At 37.9% G+C, this 25,831-nt stretch overlaps 2 protein-coding genes across 3 annotated transcripts in view; one reads left to right on the top strand and one right to left on the bottom strand.

The window, feature by feature from the left end:
- Positions 1-25,831, bottom strand: part of IPCEF1 (interaction protein for cytohesin exchange factors 1) — a 208,364-nt gene that overhangs the window by 29,190 nt on the left and 153,343 nt on the right. For both annotated transcript variants that reach the window (XM_059940965.1, XM_059940964.1), the window contains exons 7-11: positions 21,842-21,915; positions 20,335-20,406; positions 14,522-14,580; positions 13,106-13,194; positions 2,620-2,992 (exon numbers count right to left, since the gene is read on the bottom strand). In XM_059940965.1, the coding sequence (XP_059796948.1) occupies positions 2,620-2,992; positions 13,106-13,194; positions 14,522-14,580; positions 20,335-20,406; positions 21,842-21,915 (667 nt within the window). The remainder of the gene's footprint in view (positions 1-2,619; positions 2,993-13,105; positions 13,195-14,521; positions 14,581-20,334; positions 20,407-21,841; positions 21,916-25,831) is intronic.
- The window catches only part of OPRM1 (opioid receptor mu 1), a 172,550-nt gene that overhangs the window by 118,643 nt on the left and 28,076 nt on the right, over positions 1-25,831 (top strand). The gene's annotated exons all lie outside the window — the stretch shown is intronic.

Here is a 25,831-nt window from a genome sequence, read left to right as displayed (position 1 = left end):
TTCTAGGATAAAAGCCTCTTTCTCCAGCAAACACATCTTGAAACTGGGACTTAATCTAAAATCCTAACTCCTGTCATGGACCATGTCGAAACTTCAATCCCTATCATAAAAAATGCTGAACAATATTTCAAACACAGGAATTTTAGCACTTTCCTTTTTTTTTAATTGGCAGCTAAAGAAACAATAATTTTTAGAAGTCACAAAAATGAAACACTACCTTCTTTTCCAACACACAAACACACATGTAAAATAAAAAAAGAAAGAAAAAGCACAGTACTCAGTCTGATTACTCAACAGCACGTCATCGCAAACGCAAGCGAAAACTGGGTTGCTGTTTCCATAGCAATGACTTTATGTGGTTTAACTCTGCTGGGAATTTAACCAAATCCCCAGCAGCAGGAGAAAATCATCAGCAAAAATTTTGTAACATATGGCAAGTGCCAACAAATCAGTGAGGGGAAAAATAGTTTTATTTTCTCTTCCTTTCTACTCCAAGGAACACCTTTATGTCAAGTTGTTTGAAGAAGCATACAGATATTGCTGGTCACTCTGCACCTAACTCAAAATTTTAAAATACCTGGTTTCTTCCTTCTTAGATTAAAAGAGCTGTTGGTACTCAGCCAGGCTCTGTAGCACACTCATGCCCAGAATGACATTAGACATGGACAAGAATTGCGGGCATCTTCCCATGACTATCAGGTTACTCGCCCTAAAGGAAAACTCAATCCGCGGTGTTATCTCTTGAGAATGAATGAAAATGGAATTTTATTCTCTATTTTGCTTTTGAAGCCATCCTCATCCCGGGGTGCTGTGTGTGTGTGTGTGTGCACATGAGTGTATGTGTATTTGTGCATGCATGAAACAAACATTTTAGTTCTATTAATGGCCCAATAAATAAAGCCAGAGTTTTTAGCAGGAAAATAATAGATATGGTCCTCTTCATTATTTTCTTTAGTTCCACCAGGTCTATATCTGGAAGGATCTTCTAAGTATCAAGTTAGAGGCCATCTAGTTCAAGGTACTTAAATTCCCTCTTCAGTATATCTTCATAAAAAAAAAATTGTAATCGGCATGCAATACACAATTAATACCCAGTGAAAATGGTTGTCTCAGAATAAGTAAACACCTTCAATGACAAGGAACACATTACTTTCTAAGGAGCCTATTCAATTTTGAACAGTTCTCAATGTTAAAGAGAAGTTTCTTATGCTGAACTTAAAATTATCTCCTTTTTACTTGCACCACTGGCCTCAAAATTTGCATCAATTTCATACTTCCACAGAGGTACAAATTAAGCCCAATACCTTCGTATCGAAACACCTCACAAAGCTGAGGCCAGCTTGAGTCTACTGCCTTCCATTCGGTACAGTCCAATATTGATCCCCGTACCCCTACCTCATTCACCTCTAAAAGTAGGTTATCTTGGCAATGACTTCATTTACTCCATTTTTTTCTAATTGTAAAGTAGGTAATTGGTCTAAATTAGGGGTATCAAACAAAAATGATATCAGAGGCCAGGCAGGTAACTCAACTGTGTAAAGCATCTTCACATAAGGTCACAGGGAGCAGTGACAACAGACACATGGGTCTGTAGTTGTAATTCTTGGCCTAAATTACTCTAATACCAAATATCAAATTAACAGGGTAACTATGAAAATTTGAGAACTTAAAGAAACTTTCCCTGATTAGGCTGGGGGAGAGGGGACAGCTGTCACCTACGTCATCAGGCCACCCTGACTGGCGATCATGGGAATTTAGCCAGTCAACTTCCCCTCAATGGTACACTGAAAAAATACAAATCAAACTCGTCATTCTCTCATTTTTAAGTATCTGCTATCAGCTAAGCTTGTTTTACACTGGAATGAATAAGGCACAGACCGTCAGGAAAGACCCATCATGATTGAAAACTAATCATTTTTTAAAAGTTAGTCTGAATAAAAGACAAGGACCAACAATCATGGAGTATTAAGAAAGCTCACACTCTTCATTTCTATACTCCAATAAACTCTTTCATTTGCTAAGACTTAACATGCTTTTTTTCAAACACATAAGCTGTGCTCTCCTTTGGTTTTAAAGTCCTAGTGCTGCCCCCCCAAAGTGCACGCAGATTGTCTGTCTTCCTGTTCACCATGTAGGAAGGCCCCTCGGGAGCTGACCTGCTAGGACAGACCTCATCTGTGCTTATAGTTCAGGGAAGGTGGTAGCTCTGCGTATGTTTGGAACTGTGGTGGTGATGTCATCTACAAAATGTTGATCTAATCACCACAAGCTCCAGAGCACAGCACATGGGACCAATAAAAACCAAACCTAAACAAAACAAAAAACTCAAGTTTTACCTCAGATTGGTGAAAAAGTATCATTATTTTGTGAACACGTCTTATAGTTGCAGGCATGTGGTTGGTGACACTTACAGCGGGTCATAAATGGTCCTGAAGCTGGAGTTTTCTACATGCGATCTCCTCTCCTCTACAGAAGTAGCCCCTGGACTTAGCCCCACTTGACCGTTTAATTATTGAATCATTTGTGACTTTAAACATTCTTTTTACAATCGACATTAGCATTCCACATCCACATACAAATATTCATTCTCAAAACAGAGTAAAGAGTTTCTTGGTTTACCTCTATCCGTCATCTTTGATCCAGCCGGCTTGTCTGGGACAGTAAGATGATCTAGGTTGCTACTCAATGAAGAAGTGTCATCAGTGGATAAAGAGTTCAAAACTCCACTTCCTGATGTGGCGAAGCTGGTTTCCAGGGCCCTGCGACCATTTGCCTCTGAGGGTGCAGGTGCGCGGCCCTGCACAGTGCATGTCACAGACTGTCCCACGTCTTCAGCGGCAGACGAGCCGTCAACCACATCCATCCAGAACTGTCTTTCTCTAGATATGGAGGAAGACAAACTTCTGGGTGTCTTTTTTAGGTTTTCCATGGAAGAGAAAGAACGCGATGTTTCATTCAATTTGGGTGAAGATGAAGATGCTCGCTGGGCAGCCTATTTTTCATAAATAAAACCAAAAGAGAATAAAATAAATCATGATTAAAGTCAGCATTCTCTACTTTTCATTTTCAAGGAAGGTACTCCAGTGTTTCAAAAAGTTGCCAATAATAAAAGAATCAAAAGAAAAATAGATGGTATTTATACCTGTATGACAGACATTATGATCCCATTTTCTAAAACCAAACTGTATAACTTTGAATTCACTACTCTAGGATCTGAAAAATCTCCATGTCATGAATTACCCTACTCTTCAATGCTCTCCAGATAACTAAAAGACTCCTTTGAGGAATTCGTTGGAACACTGAAGGACGCTTTGAGCAAAAAGTAGATTGCAATCTCTCACTGAATTCTAACCAATTGAGCAAAAAATCTTGAGAAAGGTGATTAAGAGAGAGAAAACAGGGCTTCCCTGGTGGCGCTGTGGTTGAGAGTCTGCCTCCTAATGCAGGGGACACGGGTTCGAGCCCTGGTCTGGGAAGATCCCACATGCCGCGGAGCAACTAGGCCCGTGAACCACAACTACTGAGCCTGCGCGTCTGGAGCCTGTGCTCCGCAACAAGAGAGGCCGCGATAGTGAGAGGCCCGCGCACCGCGATGAAGAGTGGCCCCCACTTGCCGCAACTAGAGGAAGCCCTCGCACAGAAACCCAACTCTAACAGAAGACCCAACACAGCCAAAAATAAATAAATAAATTCATATTTTTTTAAAAAAAGAGAGAGAAAGCAAAAGCTGGAGCCAGACGGGAAGCAAAATAATATTAACTGAGTGGAAGACCAGTGATGTGGGTACAACACATACATTTACACCCTCAAATATTTGTCACAGTTCCTTAGCACATGACCAGTATAAGCTCATAACTGCAGAGTTAAGTGAAATAATGTTAACTCATTCACTCTTCAATAATTTTAAAATGTCAAAAAACTTTCACCAAAGAAGACAGGACTACATATGCAGGCTCCTAATTCATTAAAGGGAAACCAAAAACTATGAGAAGTGGGTTGACGGTGTAGGATCTTCTGAAAGCAGCTCCTGACATACAATCCAAGGGTGAATGCCGATCCTTGGCAAAATTTTCACCAGTCCACGGAGAAAACATCAATGCAGCATCACCAATGTCCTCTCTGGGGAAGGACTTCATTTATTCTGAGATTTTATCTTTGTTACATTTTGATGTGAAAATATATGCCTTCTTTTGGAAAATGGTAATGGTAGCTATTAGCTTTTGTCTTTTGGAGATTTTTTTTAATGTTCTCCATAGCAAAATAAAGATTTGGCAACTCTATGTTGTTCCTCCATTTTTAAATTTATTGGTCAATAAAAATCCAAAAAATCTAAACACCAGTGCTCTAGGGGTCACCCTATATCTCCAATGGCAGATAAGACAGAGAAGGCTTTTTCTGATTCGGTTTCATTATGTCATCCTATGAGATACTCCTGTCAATTTCAAGCATTCAGAACTCCAAGGAAGTGGAGGAACTGGTAGGGAGGAGATTGCCAGAGGGAAGAAGCCAAAGGGCAAAGTAGGCTCCTCTCCCCAAAACCTCAGAATCACTGCAACTAACTCGAGATAGTTGACTTTGTTCCAAATTAATATGTGCCCAAGAATTTTGCAGGTTCTAAGCTCTGAGTTCTGATGGAAGAAGTCAGTAAGTGTCCGACGAGTGCCTAGCTGGCTGCATGCTAGACCTGGATTGTCAAATAAGCAATAAATCCACTTTTTAGTAGCATGACACTAAAACATCTAGTTAAGATCCTAACTCATCACACACATCTTCTTAATAATAATATATTTGGCATGACATGAAAACTTTCCTTTCAGGAATGTGTCAAAAAGCTTTCAAACCAGCTGCCTTCAATCACTCAGACCACTTAACTAGGAGATCCAGATCTGTAATTCACTAAATAAAATCCTAGCTACCCAGAGGAGGTAATGCACCCCCTGCCAAACTGTCCAAATAAATGCCAAGACTTGTTTATTCGTTAGCAGGATCTACGGAATAAATGTTAACAAAAATACCCATTCAGGCCCAGTCCTGACACAGTCCCCTATTGTGAGCTATTTTAGTAAAACTTGGCTTCAGTGGGATCAGCTTCCTTTTCTGAAAAGAGACCAAACACGAGCTTTTCCTGTTGCTCCTGTTGATACTACTGTAATTTGATTATAGCAAAATGGGCTATTTGTGCAAAAAGCGGTTGCTGCAGCACTTTCCATAAGCCTTTTTAAACTTCAAAACTCTGCTTAAAAGACTGAGGAAAGACATATTCAATGAGCATCAGAAATTTCCGGGGAGTGTATTCCTGCTTTGGTTCTCCTCAAACACAGCCAATGCTTCCAGGCCACTTTCTCTAGCACCATGTAGCATGTATAAAGTTGATTTTCAAACGGAGAAAAGAAGACTGAGGGGCAGAAAAAGGAAAAAGGAAAAGAACTAGAGAGAAGGAAAAACAAAATGAGAAAAGGATGGTGTGTACCAGGTCAGAGGGAGTTTTCGTTAGAAGAGAGATTGACACAAATCAAAGGTTACCTGGAGTGCAGTTACAGAGGATCGATAGGGGAATGTGCTTTATAAACCCTGTGGTGCTAAATCCTGCTTTATTATTTCTACCATTCTCTAGCTATTCGTAGCCATAAGTCAAACAGAGAACCTTTAGCTCAGTGCCTTCTATGAACCATCCAAGTAACATACCCAGAAAACTCCCCACTGCAAATCACATGAAGGTAGAAAGGAGCGACAGTCTCTCCTCTCCAGCCCACCCCTGCTTGGCTCACACAACCCCATCCTTCAAGGGTCAGTTCAAGGGCCACCTCCTCCAGGAAGCCTTCTCCAGTGGCCTCAGGGCGAGGTAGGTACATTTTCCCTGTGCTCCTGGGCTTACTTCTATCACACCAGGTAGAGTATCATTTTATTTGTCAACTAATACTGTAATTGTTGATGGATTTGTTCCTCTTTTTCGGTGAGCTACTTGAGAGCAGGCTGCTTTTAATCATTTTTGCATCTCCATTTTTTTGCATTTGTGCCTGACCTTAGTAAATTAATAAATTAATAGCTAGCTGGTAATAAATTAATGCTACAAAGACTGGTCTAGAAAACCAGCTATGTGAAGGAAAACAGCCCAGAGCAGTTCAGTCTCTTACTCAGGAGCACCCTGAAATTTTCTGTAAAGTTGCTATGGATGATTTATCCTAATCCTGGGATCCAGGGGTGACCATTACTGATTGCAATGCAAATACTCCCACAAAGTATTCTCAGAATCTCAAATAAAATTATTTTATTTATTAGACATTAATAATTGTATGTTGCTTCATTTATTTCAGAACATTTGGGCTTCAAATTTTTATTTTTTTAATGAGAAAACGAAAGACATTTAAAAAATCTTAGTTTTAATGAGGAGAGTATGTACATGATTAAATAAAAAAATCAATATTGCTTTTCTCCATTTTCTGTATAAGAGATTTTTATTCATTGAAGAAGCTTAGTTCAAAAGCTGATTAGCTCTAAGATTCTTTTCTTTGAATTGTCTTTAAAACACAAGTTTAACATGGGGAAAAAAGAGTTGAAAATGGCCACCAAAAGCCTGTAATTAGAAAGGAGTGAGTCAGCATATAAATCTTAAGCAACATTAGTCAAAGTATATGAAAAAATAAAAGAAAATACAGGAATAACTTAAGACTAAACAAAATACAAATAAATGAGAAAAAAAGGAAAGTACACAGCTGTTCTTTCCTTCCATTGGCCATATTAATGAAAACAAACTAACCAACTGCTGTTAAGCCCTAGGAGGTATTGTGTGTATAATTCGACCATATGCTAGTAGAAACATTATTCTTAAAACCCAAAGACTTTGTATGGTATACTGCCCCCTCTGTCACTAGCCTTCTGCATGACCTTGGGCAATGAGTTGCAGAAGGTCCACTCCTCACTCCAATCTTTAGTATCCAAGTGGCCTTGGAGAAACCACTTTACTTCCAGGTCCTAGCTTACTGACTTCCTGCCTCTACCATTACCCACCCCCTCCCTACCCCGGTCCATCCACCAAACAATAGCTAGAGCATTTCTAAAGCAGAAAGTGCATCATAATATTGTCCTGCTGAAAATCCTCCAGTAACTGTCCATCATGAGTAGAATATCCATAGTCATCATTATAACCAAGACAACACACACGGACCCCTACCTACCTCTCCAGCAACATCTCCTTCAACCTCCCCTTCCCTCTCCTTTCCAACCACATGGTCTCCTCTCTGTTCCTTGAGCACGTCTCTGGTTCCTTCTGCCTGAAAAGCTCACTCTGTGGATTTTGGGTTGGCTGACTCCTTCCCATGGCTTTGGTCTCAAGTCAAATATCACCTCCTTAGCAGGCTCTTCCCTGACGGTCGTAGGCAAAGCAATATCCTCCCCAACCTCAACCCCAGCCACTCCCTAGAACACTGCCCCAGTTAATGCGTCTTCATAGCATTTATCAGTACTTGAGACTGTATGAATTACAAATTATTGTGACTTTTCTTCAACTTAGAACTTAAGATGCTCCAAGGAAGAGACTGTCCAGCTCACTTCAGCATCCCCTTCTTTGAAAAATACCTGGCATGTGGTTGATACAGGAAAAAAAAATTTGTCAGTGGTTTGTCTGTCTGACTTAGATTATCAAAAAGAGCAAATGAGAGAACAAAAAAGATACTCGTAATAAAAGGTAAACTTAAGCTTGCAAAGGTTACTTAAGATAGTTCTATTTACTCCTCTGGCACTTGACTTCTTCATTTGTAAAAGACGGGAATTTTGTGAGTCGAATGAAGTCATCCTTCTCAAAGCCAAGTGAAATCACTAGACAAGTGTAAAGTAGTAACTTTCTAATTCACATGAGGGAATATTTGTATAGCTACAGATCTGTGGAGGAAGTAGATGAAGTCACAATCATCACCCACTCGCCCATTTATCAATCCATTAAATAAGTATTTAATTAGGTTCAAATATGTGTTAGACAAGGTCATAGATGTTGCGGGTAAAGAAAAAGATATTGGACACTGCCTCTGACCTTAAGAATTTAATGATTAGATAAATAAACCAGATACACAAAATCTATAATTCAAGGCAGAGACTAACACCATGAAAAAAGAATCCCAGAAAATGCACCATAGAAATATAAAGAGTTTAGAAGAAGGAAAGATCCTCCTGTCTCAGAGGACCAGGGAAGGTTTAATGAAAGAAGTCACATTTAAACCAGTCTTGAAAGATATTTAGAAGGCGGAATTGGCGTGACAGTGAATGGTTCCTGCAAGTGGAGAGACCTTGTAAATATAGGTACAGGAGCAGGAAAGTCTGGAAAGCTTTGGGGAAATAGGGGGCAGTTTATTGGGCTGATGAAAAAGGAGGAATCAGCAACAAGACTGTCATGGCAGTTAGAAGTAAGCCCAAGGGCCTGAAATACCAAGCCAGTGAATTGAGAATTAATTTGATAAGCAATGAGGATTCACTGAAAGGTCTTTTGTTGTTGAATCAATTTATCAGAACTGTACATTAGGAAGACTAATTTGGAAGTGTTTTTTTTAAGAGGAGAGAGAGATTAGAGACAAAGAAAAAAAAAGAGGCTGCTATTTCAAAATAGCCTGGGCAAGAGCTAGTGCAAACCTCAACTAGGGCAGGGGCAAACAACATGGAAGGCCCGGGAGAGGTTGCAGGCCAGCCCCTCTGCCTTGTGACTGACGGCCAGAAGATGAACTGTTAAAACAAGAGGCGAAATGTAAAATCTAATTTTAGAAAAATCTTAAACAGTTAAGTGCTCAACCATAGAGCTTAAGAAAATTTTTTGCATCTTGAGGACAGAGGGTGAATTTCTCTTTCTTTTCTTTGTAAGTATATGTACTCACTAACAACTTTTCATCCAACTATCTCACTTGAAAGCATTTCTATTATTTTATCATGGTACACGTATCGAAAGATCGTGTCTTTTAGTAAACAACTGTGCAAGAGCCATCCTACTAAGATTAAATTTGAATTTCTAAAATTGATTTTACCCCTTTTTGTGTTTAATCTTTGACCTCTGGCCAATGGGCCAGAGTGCACAGGGTTTCATTCCCATCCTTTGGATATAAAGGAATTGTACTTCTGAAAAGCATCAAAATATAAGGACTGTCATGTTAAAATAATCTGCATGAGCTGCTTAAAACTGGGATATTTATCTTCTCTCATATCTGATCCACCTGTAGGTCTGCCTTCCGACTACGTTTAAAATCCAACCATTCCATTTCTCAGCTATGCCCTCATCCCAGTCATCAGGTTCACTACACTAGATTACTGCACACTCCCCCTCAGACTTCTTGGCTTCTATACTTTCCCCCTATGTCACAGGGTCTCTCCCCACAGCAGCACAAGTGGTCCTTTTAAAATGGAGATCAGTCACATCACTCTCCTGCTCAAAACTTCCAAAGGCTAAGGAACTCAAAACATCAGAGTCCTTAATGGTCCACAGGCCCCATACATATGGACACAATTACCCTCCAACCTCATTTCCGGCAACTCTCACCTTGGTTCACCCTGTTGCAGCCATACTGGCCTCTTCGCATTGCCACCTATGCACCAAGGAGATCTGGAATCTAACTGCTCCCATTGCTTGGAAAACACCTTCCCTGAATATCCACCTGGCTGACTCTTACACCCTTTCAGGAGCTTTGCTCAGATCTCAACTCTCACTCAGGCCTATCCTGGTTCCCCTATTCATTGTCACAAACTGTCCTGACCCCCTCAGCTCCACTTCTTCTACTGACCTAGCAGATAATTTACTCATTATGTTGATTGTTTATTTTCAGTCTCCCTCAACCAGAAGTTTGGCTCCATGAAGAAATGAATCTTTGTTCATTTACTGTTGTGTCCCAAGTACTATTTAGAATAGTAGCTCTCAATAAATATTTGTTAAATGAATGAATAAGCATATAAGCACAGCTCAAGTTATCAGACACTTTTTAAAAATTAAACTTAGGGGGAAAATATTTATAACAAATTTTTAATGATCTTTGATCTCTTAAATCACTTTATAACATATAAAATTAATGAGTTGGAAATGTAATTGAAGTCAGTTCCTTTTTTGTTCTTTTGTGAGTTTCAAGGAATCACGGGTAGTGATTTCCACACAGGATCTTCCTAAGTGAAACCTACAGAGTTCCATCTGTTTTGAGCCTTGTGGAAAAACTCTCCATTTTTAATTTCTCTGTAAATAAATGGATGTTCTTTTCACTATCCATCCTGTGGAGCTTTCTCAAGAAGGAAAAACATAAATAGAAATCTCTTGTTCACTCAAAGAAGACCCTGTAATGTTCTTTATTCTCTGCACAATGTGGTCCCACCCATTAGAAACAGAGGTCCAAATTGGTCTGGTGCTGAAGTCTTACTGTTTATCTTTATAGCAATCAAAATGATTGGACACAGAATTAAAGTTTTAGTTCAAGATTTTATAATTTTGAGATAATTTCCCAGAATAGTATGATTTTATACTCTTGAATTCATCATTCCAAAATGAAAGTTCATTACCCAAAAATTTTTTTAAAAGCAAGAACTTGGGAAAGGTTTGGGTGTTTTTGGTTTTTGTTTTGTTTTTTTTGTTTTGTTTTGTTTTCTTGCCTAGGCTTATATGGCTCAGTCATGGCTAGCTTATGCCAGATTGAGCCAAAACAATAAGCTGGTTCATGCTCTGGACAAAAGTTACCATGATTTTTAAAATTTCATCTGTTTAGATAAAAAGCTTAAATGTTATTTTAACCAAGTGTCTGGCATGTCTGTTTTTCAGAAACAAGAGAAAACAAAAACAAAATCTGCCTGGGAAATACGTGAGTAGAAGCAACACACTCTGTTGCTAAGGAAAATAAAATCTAACTGTTCAACATTTATCTACTTCTAATACATTTCTTCAGAAAAAATAATGTTAGCCTTAGTGGTCTTCAAAAAAATGCTTAACTTCTTAGAACTTTAAGGAATAACATTTGATTGACGTTTAGAATGCCATTCTAAAGAATACTCCCACTTCAATGACCTAACTTACTGGTCTCACATCCATCCCTTCATTTATTTGTTTTGAAAACAAGCATTCTCTGGGCTCCTACTCTAACATTATGTAAGACTATCATTGTATAATGCAATTGAGCCATGATCCTTCACCTAAGAAGACAACTTTGTTGCTTTTACTTTCATCAAGTAGAGTTCTAGATGCCTGACAATGCTCTGTGTAATCTGTGATATAGTTTGCTGTTATAAAACTGAAAATCACAGTATTTTAGTACAAAACTAAATCATATAAGAGACAGACAAAAATGGAGAGACACAGAGAAACAGAGATGAAGGCAAAAAGAAACTAAACAAAAATACAGGCTTCTCTATTAAACCAGCAAGGCACATCTATTTCATTTTTTCTAAATGCAGAAACTGATTTTAAAAGAGGAGATAGACTACTTCAAGGGAAAACTATATTAAGAAAGGCTATATTGTAAATCTAGTTCAAAAATTGGTCGACATTTTACCATATTCAAAGTTTAATTTTATTTATGTCTTGCTTAACTTTGGCTAATCCTATTTAATAGATTTTTAATAAATATTCATTCATAAATATTTATTTCTGGTCTCAGCTGCTAGCCAAAGAAATTAGAAAAGTGACCACAATTCCCCACTGACAGCAGATAACAACAGTAGAAGTCATTATTTAAATGATATTAACACCTTAAACCCAGGAACTGGCAAATAAACATTAAAAACCTTATCACACAAAACGGAAAATTCTGGCAGAAGAGGTCTGGTAAGTGAAGGAGTTGCAGTAACCTATTAGAACTTATAGTTATTCGGGTCCATGGATGAATGAGTGTCATAGTAGAATGGAAAGAGCATATGCTATAAAGCTAGACAGACCGGGGTTCCCATCTCAGGTGCTCCATTTACTGGGGGTATGACCAGGCCATTCTACCTCTCTGAACCTCTGCTTCCTAATCCATGAAATGAGATAGTAATATCTATGTCCTCATGACCTGGGAATAGGAAACAATATGTAAGCCAGAAACAAAGACACCAACCACAACGGAAGTGATGGATAAACCTGACACATAGAAATCAAGAGCATCTGTCAACAAAAAGAAACAGAGTTTAAAAAACATAAAAGCCATAGACTGGGAAAGAAGATCTGCCTCATTTTTAACTGACAAAGGACAAATGTACAGAATAATAAAGAAATCCTATAAATCCAAAATAATAGTAGTAAGACAGCTAAAAATGCACAAAAGACTTAAGAGACACTTAACAGAACAGAAAATCCAAATATCAAAAAAAACATGAAAAGATGCTTGACCTCATTAGTAATCAGGGAAATGCAGATTAACTAATACTGCATTTCAGGTTTATCTGGGGGAAGTAAAAGACTATATATTTAAAGTACCTATATAAGTGCTGGTATATGGTAGGTATAAAAGCCATAAATCAACTTCACCAAAGATCTTTGCTTGACTCCTTCTACATGCCATCGCTATAACGCCCATGAACATCCAAATATAAAGCAACTCTCCATAGTCTTAACGTCCATTAATAACCTGAATTTACACTGGATGCTTCCAAAGCTTAGACTCAAACTTGGACTTCTCTCTAGTAAATATACTGAATCATTCCTTACCCAGATTTAATGCACTAACCCCACTCCTTGCTTCCTGCTATCTTTCTGCTTCTAATTTTCTCTTCCTGTTATTGCCTTCATCCCCTTTACATTCATTTTACATCATTAGAGTGCATGCACCTAGGCAAGATATTTTCAATTCTTTCTGAGAACAAGTAGGATATAATAAACATTATAAAACAAATCTTTGCAAGCATTGGCCTATTACCTAGGAGTCCTTTGCATTACCATGAATCCTCTGAGCATAAAATACCTCTGTGGGTCACACACAAATGCACCGAATTTGTCATACCAATGGGTTGCTATGGAGAAGACTCAAAATCAGCACCCTGAGGATTGCACTTGCTCTTTGGCAAGTACCTTAACTCAGCCTACTCTAAAAATGTATTCGTCAAGGTAGTTCCTACCCAACTGGAAGGAACGACATCCACACATTTGATCGATGACCAGCAGACCAATTACGTCAGTACGTACCAAAGGAGAGAGAGTCTCCGCAGAGTAATGAGGGGGTCGTGTCTCGACAGCTATTCCGGGATCTTCCTGTTCACTCTCACTGTAGCATTCTATAGCAAAAAGGAAAATGCTGAACGTTTCAACACTGTCGTCACTTATTCCATAACGCATGAGCAGAGGTTCTTCTCCATCTGGCTATTGCATTTCCAATCCAATTCAGAAAGCACTTATCTAGTGAGCTACCTGATACATAAGAGTTTCCCTCTATGAGGGTTTCTGCCCTCAAAGAGTGTCCAATAAGCAGAAAGACGACTAACCATAGCTCAGGGAAAGTAAAACTAATTCCTCAAAAGAGGTGTGAGTCATACACTAAGGGAGCATAAAATCAGTAGTGATTAATTTTGAGCATAGGAATCTTAATGAGCTGAAAACGGCAGGATAAGTAAACCATCAATGGTGCACACAGAGTAATGGGGGTACCAGGCTGAGGACACAGACTGAGCCAAGAATTCAGAGTCCCCTACGGGGCAGGGTGGAAAACAAAGCTGAAAGGATGCTTGAGGCCATATCACAGAAGGCCTTACATACCAGGAAAAGGAGAAGGTTTTTGTGTAGTTACTTTTTGCTCACAATCTATAAATATACTTCAAATATATAATGGGTGTTTATTTTATGGAAAAGAAGACCAAGGAGATGATTAGGACACTGATTTCACAGTATTGCATTGCACTTCTTTATTGTTTTAAATCAATTTGTCACTTTTTCATTTCTAAATTTAAGATTTTATGATTTTGTTCTCCAAAGATATAACTCCCTGCTTCCAATTTCCAAGTTTTATGTGGTCTGAGCATTTCAGAAATAGTGTCAGCTCTGTGACCCTGGCACCTAAATCCTCTTTCTTCTCAATATTAAGGAGTAACTGCATCATTAAGAAGAATTAGACTCTTGTAGCTTTTGAACCCTGAAAGCTACAGACTGAGCTAAAAATATGGCCTCTGTCCCAATCTGACATTCAGGCTCCTGGTACAGACTTAGGGTAATTAGTCTCAGCACACACCTGGTGGAAATACTAAAATATCAGAGAGGAAACAGTGGGCTGAAAGTTATCTGTCTCGAACATGACGAGATCATGTCTATGAGTAAGAATTCAGTAAGTGGGGCAATAAAACATTTGCATTGGCAATCGGTTGCGATCTCAGCGAAGCCTACAGCTGCTAACGTGTGGGTGAAGTGTGAAAAGCATTCTTAGCCAGCATGGGAAGCTCTATTCCATGTTGGTGAGCCTGTGTGTCTATGTCTGTCTATACATATTTTCAGATAATTTTAAATAACAAAGTATGGTTCATTAGAACAAGACTATACATAGAACTTGACATTGTATTTTCACCCTATTCTAATATTCTTGCTAAATTTTCAGAAATTGAAAATAGAACATACCTTCATCCTTTGTAATGGATTCAAGATGGATTACAGCTGATCCAAATTTGTTTAACCACCTAAAATTCAAATAGAAAATAAATGTTTGGCCAGAGACACTGGTCCCCGACATATTCACCTTTACGCTAGACCCTAAAGGAAGGTCTTGTACCAGACTTCATAATAAAATTAAGTCATAGTGCTATGGTCAGTCTAAACATTTCTAGAAACAGCATAAGTTTGTGGTATGTAAATCTGAGACCTCTGGTTTCACAATACTGTCCGTACTTAGGGCATTCTTTGTCAGATAAGAAATGAGGTGGCCCATTATACAGCTAGTTAAAGTGGGCAACTACATTAGATATTCTAAATATACGAACAAATATACGTTTTGTAATTGTGTATTTGAAATTCTTATCAACCATCAAAATGAATTCCTTAACTTGACCTTTAAAGTTCTATCTCTTTAATTCTTAAAATGTAAGCTTATTTCACACATACACACAAAATGAAGATGATCTATTATTAAACCACAATCTTTATATCAATCAGTAAAAAGATCTGGCCAGAGCTTCACAGTTATTCCTAAGCTGGGGAAAATTTCAATTTCTTGAAAAATTTTATATAAGGTAAAAATTGACAACGTCTCATCTTCCATTGATTTACCATTTTACTGGCAATGAATTTCAACTACCCATCAATAATGAAAAAATAACTAGACAAAACTTAAGGAACACAAACTTGGCTTATGACTTCAGGCCACTGTAGTTCCTTTTCAAGTGTTCAGTTAGAAACTTATTTTAATACACAAATTTTTAAAAGACACAAAACGTATCTATTTCATATGTTCCTAGCTATATAACCTTCTATTTAAAGGGAAAATGTCATTTTGGGATAGCGATAAACTAAGTGATTTATTTCCCACTTCTTTCCAGTTTTCTTTATTTTTAAAAAATATCCCATAATGTGTATTCATCTTTTTTTGAAACATAAGTAGCCTAAGTCAATCAATATCAACAAAATGATAATAATAATGCTATGCATTTATTGATTCACCTATACGTTTTATTTTTTCTAGTCCTGTAATTCCTGGTAAATCACCCAGCTACACCCCTACCATAGCACAAATATTGCACATTCCCAAGTCTGCAATTGTCAACAAACTAGGAACACTTACCCAACCCTCATCCTGCCATGGTCTTGCTGTATTGATTATTTTTTAACAGGAAATATGTAATAAATTTTATTTTTAAAAATAAATAAAATAGAACTGCCTACAAGAAGGAAGATGAGCTCCAGCCTCATTTAGAAAGTCCCCTTTTGCACCATGATAAACATGAGTCTCTCATGGACACCTGGGCCCAGATCATGCCATAGGAACTGAAAAATGCTCATCAAGACTCAGTAGAAAAATAAACAAAACATAGAAACAGAAAATGACCAAAAAAGTACAAATGGCTAATAAATATATGGAAAAATCCTCAGCCTCAGTAGTATTTTGGGAAATGCACAGGAAAATATTTTTCACCACTAGATTGGCAAAATTTTTAAATATTGCTGATTTCTATTAGATTTTAGGAAAAACATTCACATCTTTTGTTGAGTTGACCATGAAAAACTGGAACAGCCAATATTAAGCAGGTAATTTGATGATACTATTCAAAACATAAATTTTCATCCCCTTCGCCCAATAATCCTAATTATAAATATCTATCCTACAAAACACACCTTCATATACAAAAATAAATGTGGAAGAATATTAATTCAATAAGGCTTGCAAAGGCAAAAAGAAGAAACTGATACAATATAATTGTCCATTAACAGGAAAACGGATAAAGTATGGTACCAATTCCAAAAGTACCATGTTATTAAGAAGCTAATAAAAAGACTGAGATGGGGTGGAGGGTCTTGTAATGACCTGGAAAAATCCTAACGTACTATTAAGTGAAAAAAGCAAGTACAAAACAAAGTGTTTATCCTGATTCAATGTGCTTCTCAAACTATATATTTGCATATGTATTATACAAGACTTGGTATGCAAAGAAAAGCCTCAGAAAGGATATAGTCATATTGTGAAAAGTGGCTTAATCTTAGGGAAAGAAGTAGAACCGGAAGGTAAAGTTGGGGGAATGGGAAGGTTTTCAATTTACATACTTCTGTATTACATGATTCTTTACAAGAATATGTTTTATGCATTACTCAACTAAAAGAAACACTTAGAAGTACATTTTTAAAAACTGATCAGGCAAAGCACAATGAATTTAATGGCTCACTAATTCCTAGTTTATTCCTGATTTCATAATTGTATAAGCTGACCCTGCCCGCAAAAAAAATCATCTCAAAGTGAAACAGACAAACTTCTTTTTTTCACATAACAAGACAAAATAATAGATGAATTGAGAATGCCTGAAATAAGAAAAGACGTTTCTAAGTTCCTTTCCAGATATAGCAGAAGAGTATTGAACAGTAAAGCGGATTCCTCTCAGCCCTTACCCAAAACTCATATACCTTTCATTGCCACCATCAGTTACTTGCTGGGAAAAACTCGTGATTGTTCAGAATCTTGCTTGTTCTCTTTCTAGAACCCAAGGGGTTGGAGTACCTCCTTTGCTAAGCACTTTTTTTAAAAAACATCCAGACAGTAGAAAACTTTCTATTTGTGTCTAAATAGATGGATGCACAAAAAGACATATTTACATAAAAGAAGATGACAGATGTTTTCCGGGGGTTTGTTGTATGTTAACTGGATGTGAATGTGTGTGTTGAAGAAGCACAAGTGTTAAGAAACTGATGTACAAAACGCCATTTTTCCCACAAACACCGTCTGAGAAAGGCAGCTACCACCAGTCTTTGTTTAGAAACCAACTCTTTCATTACCTTTAATTACTCACCCTTATACTTGTGAATTGAGGGTCCCTGCAGAACACACAGTGCTTCTATTAAACTTAACTACCTTTTCCTTCATCATCACTGAGAGAAACGTCACCACCCAAAAAGGCAGTTTCCCAAGGAGGCGAAATTCTGAAACAGGATCCATCTCTCCAAATATCACTCCCTCCTTCCCTAGCACCTCTGCATCTCACTAAGAAATACCCAGATGCACTCCGTCCTGGCTTAAACAGACCTCATCAGTAAGAAAGGAAGCTCTTCAGGGGCTACTGCAGAACAAAGCTTTAAACCCCCTCTGCCTACTCTTGTAGGAGAAGGAAGAAGTTAACTTGCAGGCCCGAAGGGATTCTGCATTGTTGGCTATTAGAAAAACCACCTTCAGAATAATAAAGCTTATTAACGACATTATAAATGAAAAATTATGATACACTAATTGTGATACATTCAGGCACAGACAAAATGGGCCATTTATTTATGAGTAGCCAGATGGACAATTTTTGAGTATAAAGGTCACTGAGAGATTCAAATATATGGGGTCATGACACCTCACATTCAAATTTCAATTTTACGTCTTGTTCGTAAGCTGGAAAGATAAACAAATACTAAAATAATTTCAAGTAAAATTAACAGATCTTCACAGCATAGATAGGCCATGAGATCTTGGCTTTCATAACTATAAAAGGCTTTGGTTTCACAGTCAAATAGGCAGAGTGTGTAGCTAATACTCATGCAACTGTACTTGCCATTAGATAGAGCTCTGCAAAGGGAGTATGTTGAAAAGTGAAGATAAATGGGCCAGAAATGTAAACAAAAACTGGAGGAGTGGGTGGGAAGGGAGCTAAATAACTCTGATGTGTGATTTAGAAAGCACATCTGCCTGAAATAGAACCGACTCAGATAATCTTGTAAGGGTCTCACACTTTTACTGGCTTAAAATGTGTTTCACCGTGTAGGTAGAGAAATTCTCTCGGTAACAAAACCCTTCGCAGTCATTGTTTTTCTGGTAAACTCAGTCTTACTCTGCCCTTGTCGGAGAGAACAGAACGACTTTGAAAGAACCAGTCGCAAGATGAATGGGAAGGATGTGGACCGGAAGAAAGCTGGAGATACAAGAAGCTGTTCGGGAGAAGCCAGGCACCACGGGAGCCTGTGGGGGTGGGGAGAGGTTGCTGACTGGCAGCTCTGTTTCATCACCATTAAAGCTTAGAAAGGACCACTTGGCATTGATTGATGGATGGCTCGGCTCCGCTCTGACACTCGCTACTATATGATTCCAAGGACCGCTGGGCAAGACATTAAGCTTTCCACGCACCTAGACCTTGCTAGTCAATAGGATTTAGCGTTACCAACGCAAATAAAAAGAGAAATAAAGAGCTTTGACTGTGAAGTTTTTATCTCCTCCTTTTGTGTAGCTGCTCTTATTTTTCTCAGATGCTTGAGAAAGCCGGGGCGTGGTGGGGTGGGGGGGGGGGGGAAGCTAAAAGTCAAAAAGAGGATAGAAACAACTTCTTTCCTTGTCCAAGTAAATTAAAGACTTGTTTGGAAGACGCCGTTGTCAATACCTTGCTTTGTTATTTCTAACGCAGGGTTCCCTAACTTTCTCTGGTAAAGAGCAATTCCGCCCTCATCTAAAGGTTTGTGGTGGCGAGATAAACGCAGGGAACAGATGAGAATGCTTCTAGGGAGAAAAGGCTTCCCTGGGGATATGGTGTAAGGCATTCTGTGTGTGTGTGTGTGCGCGTGTGCGTATGCGTGTGCGTGTGTGTGTGTGTACTCTTGCTCATACATGTTTAGTAAAAAGCAGCTGTTTTTTCCTTTACATTTCTAAAGCAAGAGGCCAAAGAGAAATTACAGAGAGCAGATAGATAAGAAAATCATTACGTCTAAATAAATTAATATGAGGGGTGGGATAAGGAGGATGGGAGGGAGGCTCAAGAGGGAGGGGATATGGGGACACATGTATGCATATGGTTGATTTTCTATCTTGTGCAACAGAAACTAACACAATATTGTGAAGCAATTATACTCCAATAAAGATCTATTAAAAGATAAACTGATTAATTAAATAGATATAAATATATTATTAAATATAAAAATATAAATAGATTAAAATAGATTAAACGATGAGCTCTGTGAATGGAGGGATTATGTCTCTATTCTTCATGTCTAGTGCCTAGGATCTGCTGCAGGGAAGCGCATGACAGTTATTCCATATGTATATTTTTAATTAATTAAGTGAAAGTAATAAGAAACACTGAATTCTGAGACTCGAACTTAAATAGAATGCCCTCTGATGCTTCAAGCACCTTAAATATATAGAGCCTCGTCCAAATAACAGCCACTGCGATCACACTGTAATCTAAACCAGCAGGGGATGTCGCAAGGCAAGTAATACTCTATCAGTATATTCCACTTACTTAAACTGAGCAAACAGGAAATGGAGTTAGGGATATATATTTATATTAGAGGTACTCTAAACAAAGATGTTTTGCAAAATTTGGGGATAGAACATGGAGAGATGATAACCATGAATCATCATGATAATCACACAGCACATGTGAAATGCTGCAGAGATATTTTTCATGTAGAATTCTGAAAGCTGTGAGATGGGTTACACAATTCTTTCAAGCCTTTCTCCCTGGGATGCTGATTCTCATATTAACATTTTCTTATAATGTCTTCTATTCCTTTCTCAACTTAGTGGTTCCCTCAGAGGAACCTTATCACTTCTTCCTAAAATAGCCATTTTGATCTGTGTAGTTCTCCAAAATGCTTCTAAATACTAGAAAAGAAAGCAAGAAGGCTTTATAACTGCTCAGGAGATTAATCCTTAAAGCAGCAGAAATAAAAAAATAATTGATATGCACATGTGCTTAAAATTCGGACACCTGACCAAAGTAATCTATTCCCATAAAGATAGGATTTAGTGATTTTTCTCTACTTACAGGTTCATTTCCTGCACATTCTCAGCTGCAAAATAAAAGGTCTTGATCTCTGGATGGCTGATCTTAAAAGCACTTGAAGGGGGAAAAGCATAGACACATAAGAAATTAGAAGTTAGTGTAGTCAACAATGTAGTCGAAAGTAAAACAGTCAAAAATAAGTATGGTAAGTTCATCTGCTTTCTTTGTTAATTTACAAAAACAAAATTTTTAATTACGTTAAATACCTATTGTCTAATCTCTATTTTATTAGAGAGCAGAGGGGTAATTCATCATGTCAGGACATCCAGACCAGGACTGAGTGGTGGCTGATCAATAGTTTCTATTTAAAACATATGGATATATTCTTCTATTTTCATTTGCTGTTTTGCTATAAATAGACAATAAATTAAAATATAAAGTGATAGATGTATCACTTCAAAATGCTCAGATCAATTCCTTCAAGCAAAGTATTCATTCAAATTCAATCACGATATACAATAATTGTATTTACAGAAAAACAATCAAGTATAAAACTTCTACACTGTGAACACACATCAAAAACTTTATCCAAGCTATTCTCTACTAGTAAAGGAAAAATATAAGGCAGATTTTTAGTTTAAAAGAAAAGTATAGCACGTTGAAGATAACAAAGTATTTCCCTTTTACCATTTAGACAGGAAGTCCTGCTGTATGGGCCAGAGTTTTTGTAAATGACCAGTGTGGTCAAAACCACAACCTCGTGTATCACTAAAGATAGGAAGCTATATCAGAATGGCAAAGGCTTAAAGCCAACACCAGTTTATTCATTGAAAAAAAACTAATCAATTGCTGCCACTAGGAACACAGGTCAATAGGGAACTGCCCCACTCTAATAAAACAGGAAAAGATGTCAAAAGCAGAATAAAGAATAAGTAAAAGGTGAAGAGGACACATATGCAAAATGCAGCTGGATCCTGTCATGGGAAGAGCACTTAACTGGGAGTCTGGGTAGCTGGTCTAGAGTCATGGGCTGCTGACTCTTGGTTCCTGTCAGCTCTCAAATCTTTTGGACTTCAGTTATATCAGGGGGCTAATCCCCAAGTCTAAGACATCTCAGAGAATTCAACTTCAAAGATGCTACTGACAATTTCATGAACTAAGGAAAAGAAACTGGTTTTGTATCATATCTGCAGCTCTGGTGAGTCCTGTGTAGTCATTCTCTTTACAAGGACACAGCCTTGACATCTCATGACCCTGCCAGCCCTGGATGGCAGCTTGCTTTTCATTGGATCACAGACACCATCATTAACAGCACGCCCTGCCAGGGCTCCGTGGGGTTTTAAATTCCATCGGCTCCACAAAATGAAATTCCAGAAAACAAGAGGTTAAAAGCTTCTATTATTGTTTGGGGTTCCAACCCATAAAGTCAAAATTCTCAGACATTTGAATGTCACCATCATTAACTTCCAAATCACCTTATCACCTGAGGAACATTATAAAGAGGTGTTTTCCTGGCTCCATATTCTGTGGAAAATGATAGAGAACTTACTGCTTCTTCTTGCATTCAGACGCTCTCTCTACAGTGAAATCAGGCAGGTTGATAAATCCATCAGCTTTCTCTGCCTGAAACAAATACATACACAAATATGAATAAAAGTGTCCATCTTAGCAGTTCACTGATTGAGATCATATATGTTGAATAGAGATAGAGTAAGTGAAATGGAGGTGTGTCAAAAGATACCCCTCTGAATCAGCATTGGACTTATCCTAGATACATATTTTTAAGAGGAATTAATATTCTTCTGATAAATCATCCAGAATCTTTCCCTGAGAAGTAACATGGCACAGTTTAGGGACAGCCAACGTGTGGCACAAGTAGGACCTGCCCGACCCCTTTTTGTCTTCCTAGAAAACATCAGAGCTCACCTATCAGAGCTCCACTTCCTGCTGAGCTCACAGCTATCCTCAGCATCTGTCTCATCCTACTTCTCTCGCAAGCCACAAGCACATAAGAAGGAACCTAAATAGCATGCTATTATATGGTGTGCAGAGGCCTGACTTCGGAGTTAGTAAATTGAGGTTCATATCATGGATCTACCACTTACTGGTTGTTATAGGACTTAGGTGAGCTCAGACAAATAAAACACTTAACAGATACTCAACAAACATTTTTTTCCTCTCCCAAGTCTTTAGGAAGTTCCTTGGGGGTTAAATCACAGAGCCATGTCTTGGAAAATCTCAGTTCCATAATCTATTCCCAGGAGTTTTTTCTATAAAGGAAAGACAGCAGAGGAAAATGACACTTTTAAGGACGTAGAATGAATGCCACTTTAAAACACCAAGAATTTTATAGGAAATGTAATCATTGCTCCACCTCTAAAAATTTCTTAATCTTTACTTTATGAATAAAATTGAACTGAACCATAGGAGGCTAGATTGCTTATCATAGACAGAACTCAAATCTTCCATCTACACTGGTGTCTCTGAATGGAGAATTACAATCCACAAGATTAAACATAAAAGAGTCAGTTATTGGGAGATGAGTAAAAATTGGTTTTGAAAATACAATCTTAATTTTTAGAGTCAGCTAGCTATGAAATCAGCACCATGGGTGCTATTCATCTGTGTTTCTTTCCCTTATCACCAAATAGGGTGCAACTTGCACTCTTTCTTCAGAAAAATTAAACTGTGAAACTTCCAACCTTAGCCCTGTCCTGTCTTCTCTCTCTTACATGAGTCAACTTATCCAAACTCTTCACCTGAAGTGCTTTCTTCTTATAAAACTCAAAACTCAATTCGAAAGGGCACTTCCTTCTTTAAAAATTTTACATATTTTTTTCACTCAACTTATCTCTCTTTTGATGTGTTATTTAATTACTGAATGGTGGTTTCACCAATCCTATCTCAAAGAGAATGTAAAGAACTTGAAAAGAGACTGGGTAAGTCAACTTTTTCTACAATGCACAATGCTTCTTGTGAACTCTCAGTTAGCATTATATAAAAGTATAGTGTTTAAAATTTATTTTAAAGAAGTATAGTTGATTTACAATGTTGTGTTGATTTCTGCTATACAGCAAAGTGATTCAGTTATACATATATATTGATACACTCTTTTTCACATGCTTTGCCATTATTGTTTATCACAGGATATTGAATATAGTTCCCTGTGCTATACAGTAGGATCTTGTTGTTTATCCATTCTATAGATAATAGTTTGCATCTGCCAATCCCAAACTCCCAATCCATCCCTCCCCCACCCACACTAAAAGTATAGTTTTAAAAAACTATGTTAGGCTCCAGCAATTTCACTCTTAGATATATACTCAAAAGAAGTGAAAACAGGCACTCAAATAAATACATGTACATGCATGTTCATAGCAGCATTATTCACAATAGTCAAAAGGTGGAAACAGTCCAAGTGCCCATCAACAGAGGAACAGATAAATAAATGGTGGTCTATCCATACAATGGAGTGTTATTCAGCCATAAAAACAAATGAAGTACTGATACATACTCTAATGTGGAGGAACCTCGAGAACATTATGCAAAGGGAAAGAAGCTAGACACAAAACATCACATATTGCATGTTTCATTTACATGAAACCTCCAGAATAGGTAAATTTATAGAGACAGAACACAGATTAGTGGTTGCCAGGGGCTGAGGGGGGGAGTAGCGAATAGGGAGCAACTGCTTAAAGGGTATGGGTTTTCCATTGGGTTGATGAAAATGCCTTGGAACTAGATAGAGATCGTGTATACAATACTGTGAGTATACTAAATACCACTGAATTGTTCATTAAAGAATGGATAATCTCATGTGAATTTCACCTCGATTAAAAAAACCCTATTTTAGGCTAGGTTATTTTAGTGTAAATTCCTGTAATTATTTTAGAAAGAATAAAACAATTTATATTCACCATTTGTTTCTACTTCCTCCCCTCATTCATTTCTATGCCCACTATTCCACAGAAGCGGTAGTTACCATGAACCCCAGTGATTTTCATGTTGCTAAATCCCATCTACCCTCTTTAGCCCTCATTTAATTGAACTCTAGGAACGGACACTACAGCCCACTCCCTCCCTCTTGAAACGCCTCTTATCTTGCTCTTCCGACAACACATTCCTGCTTCCCCCTTTCTCCTCTAACTACTCCTTGCTTTCTTTCATAGGGTCTTCTTCCCCCCCATCTGTTTCTTAAATGTCAGTATTTCCCAGATTTCTAACCACAGACCTACTCTCTTCTCATTCCAGTACTCTCCACAGGGAATCATACACACACCCATGACTGCATGTATAACCATTGTACACACATATCCAAAACCTATACTTCAAACTCATTTCAATCCTGGTGCTTCCGTCCCAAGATACAACTGCCTAGTGTACCTATTCAATGGGTGTTCCACAGACCCAATATCTGTGCCCCCCCACCCCAAATTCATATGTTGAAGCCCTAAATCCTAAAGTGATGGTATTTGGAGGTGGGGCCTTTGGGAGGTAATTAGGTTTAGATGAAGTCATAAGGGTGAAGCCCTTACTAATCGTATGATGGGATTAGTGCCTTTATAAGAAGAGGAAGAGACCAGTGGTTCCCCCTCTTCTCCCTGCTCCTCCTCTATCTAAGGATATGGCAAGAAAGCAGCTGTCTGCCGACCAGAAAGAAGCCCCTCAGCAGACATGGAATCTGCCAGAACTTGATCTTGGACATCCCAGCTTCCAGAACTGGGAGGAACAAATAGTTGTTGTTTGAGGCACCCAGGCTATGGTATCTTGTTATGTGACAGCACAAACTAAGACTCTCCCCAAGGGTGGAAAATCCAAAACCAAACTCATCATTTTACTCCATGAAATGCCTGCTCCTCTTTCTCCTGTGTTCTTCTCTTCAGTGAATGATATAACTTTCTATCCAGTTGTCCAAAAACAAAAAAGGAAATATGGAAGACATCTTTGATGCTTCAATCTCCTTCTCAGCATCTGTGCAAATAACCACTAATTTGTATCATTGCTGCATCTGCCACAGCTCTTCAATGCATCCCTTATCCACCACCTCCTTCAGACCACCATTAACTTTCACCTGAATTACTGCAAAAGTCTTCTAAACCATTATCCCTCTCTCTAGTTCTTTCCTTTCCTCTGATTTAGTGTCCAAATCACAATCACAGCAAATCTTCACTCCATGAACTTCTTCTTTCATTAAAATCCTATATGGTTCCCAATTGCTCTTAGATAAAATCTAAGTGCCTTAGCAGAGTATAAAAGGTCCTTCATGATCAAGCCCTGCTTAATAATACAATTTCATTTCCTCCAGGGTCCCTACCCCTTATTCAACCAAAATAAACAAAAAAATTATAACACAGAGAAAAATACTTCCATTGAGCTGAATTACAATTAACACCCAATTTATAGCATTATTAGTCTCTAGACAATTTGTTTTCAGTACAAGAAGCCTATATTAAGTGATAACAACACAAAAGTCAATCAACAAAAAACTAAATACAGATATATGTAAGAGATAAATTGTAAGTCTTCATTTGGGTGGATT

This window comes from Balaenoptera ricei, chromosome 12 (assembly GCF_028023285.1).
Source record: "Balaenoptera ricei isolate mBalRic1 chromosome 12, mBalRic1.hap2, whole genome shotgun sequence".
NCBI classification, from domain to species: domain Eukaryota; kingdom Metazoa; phylum Chordata; class Mammalia; order Artiodactyla; family Balaenopteridae; genus Balaenoptera; species Balaenoptera ricei.
This window is presented reverse-complemented; position numbering and strand designations above follow the sequence as displayed.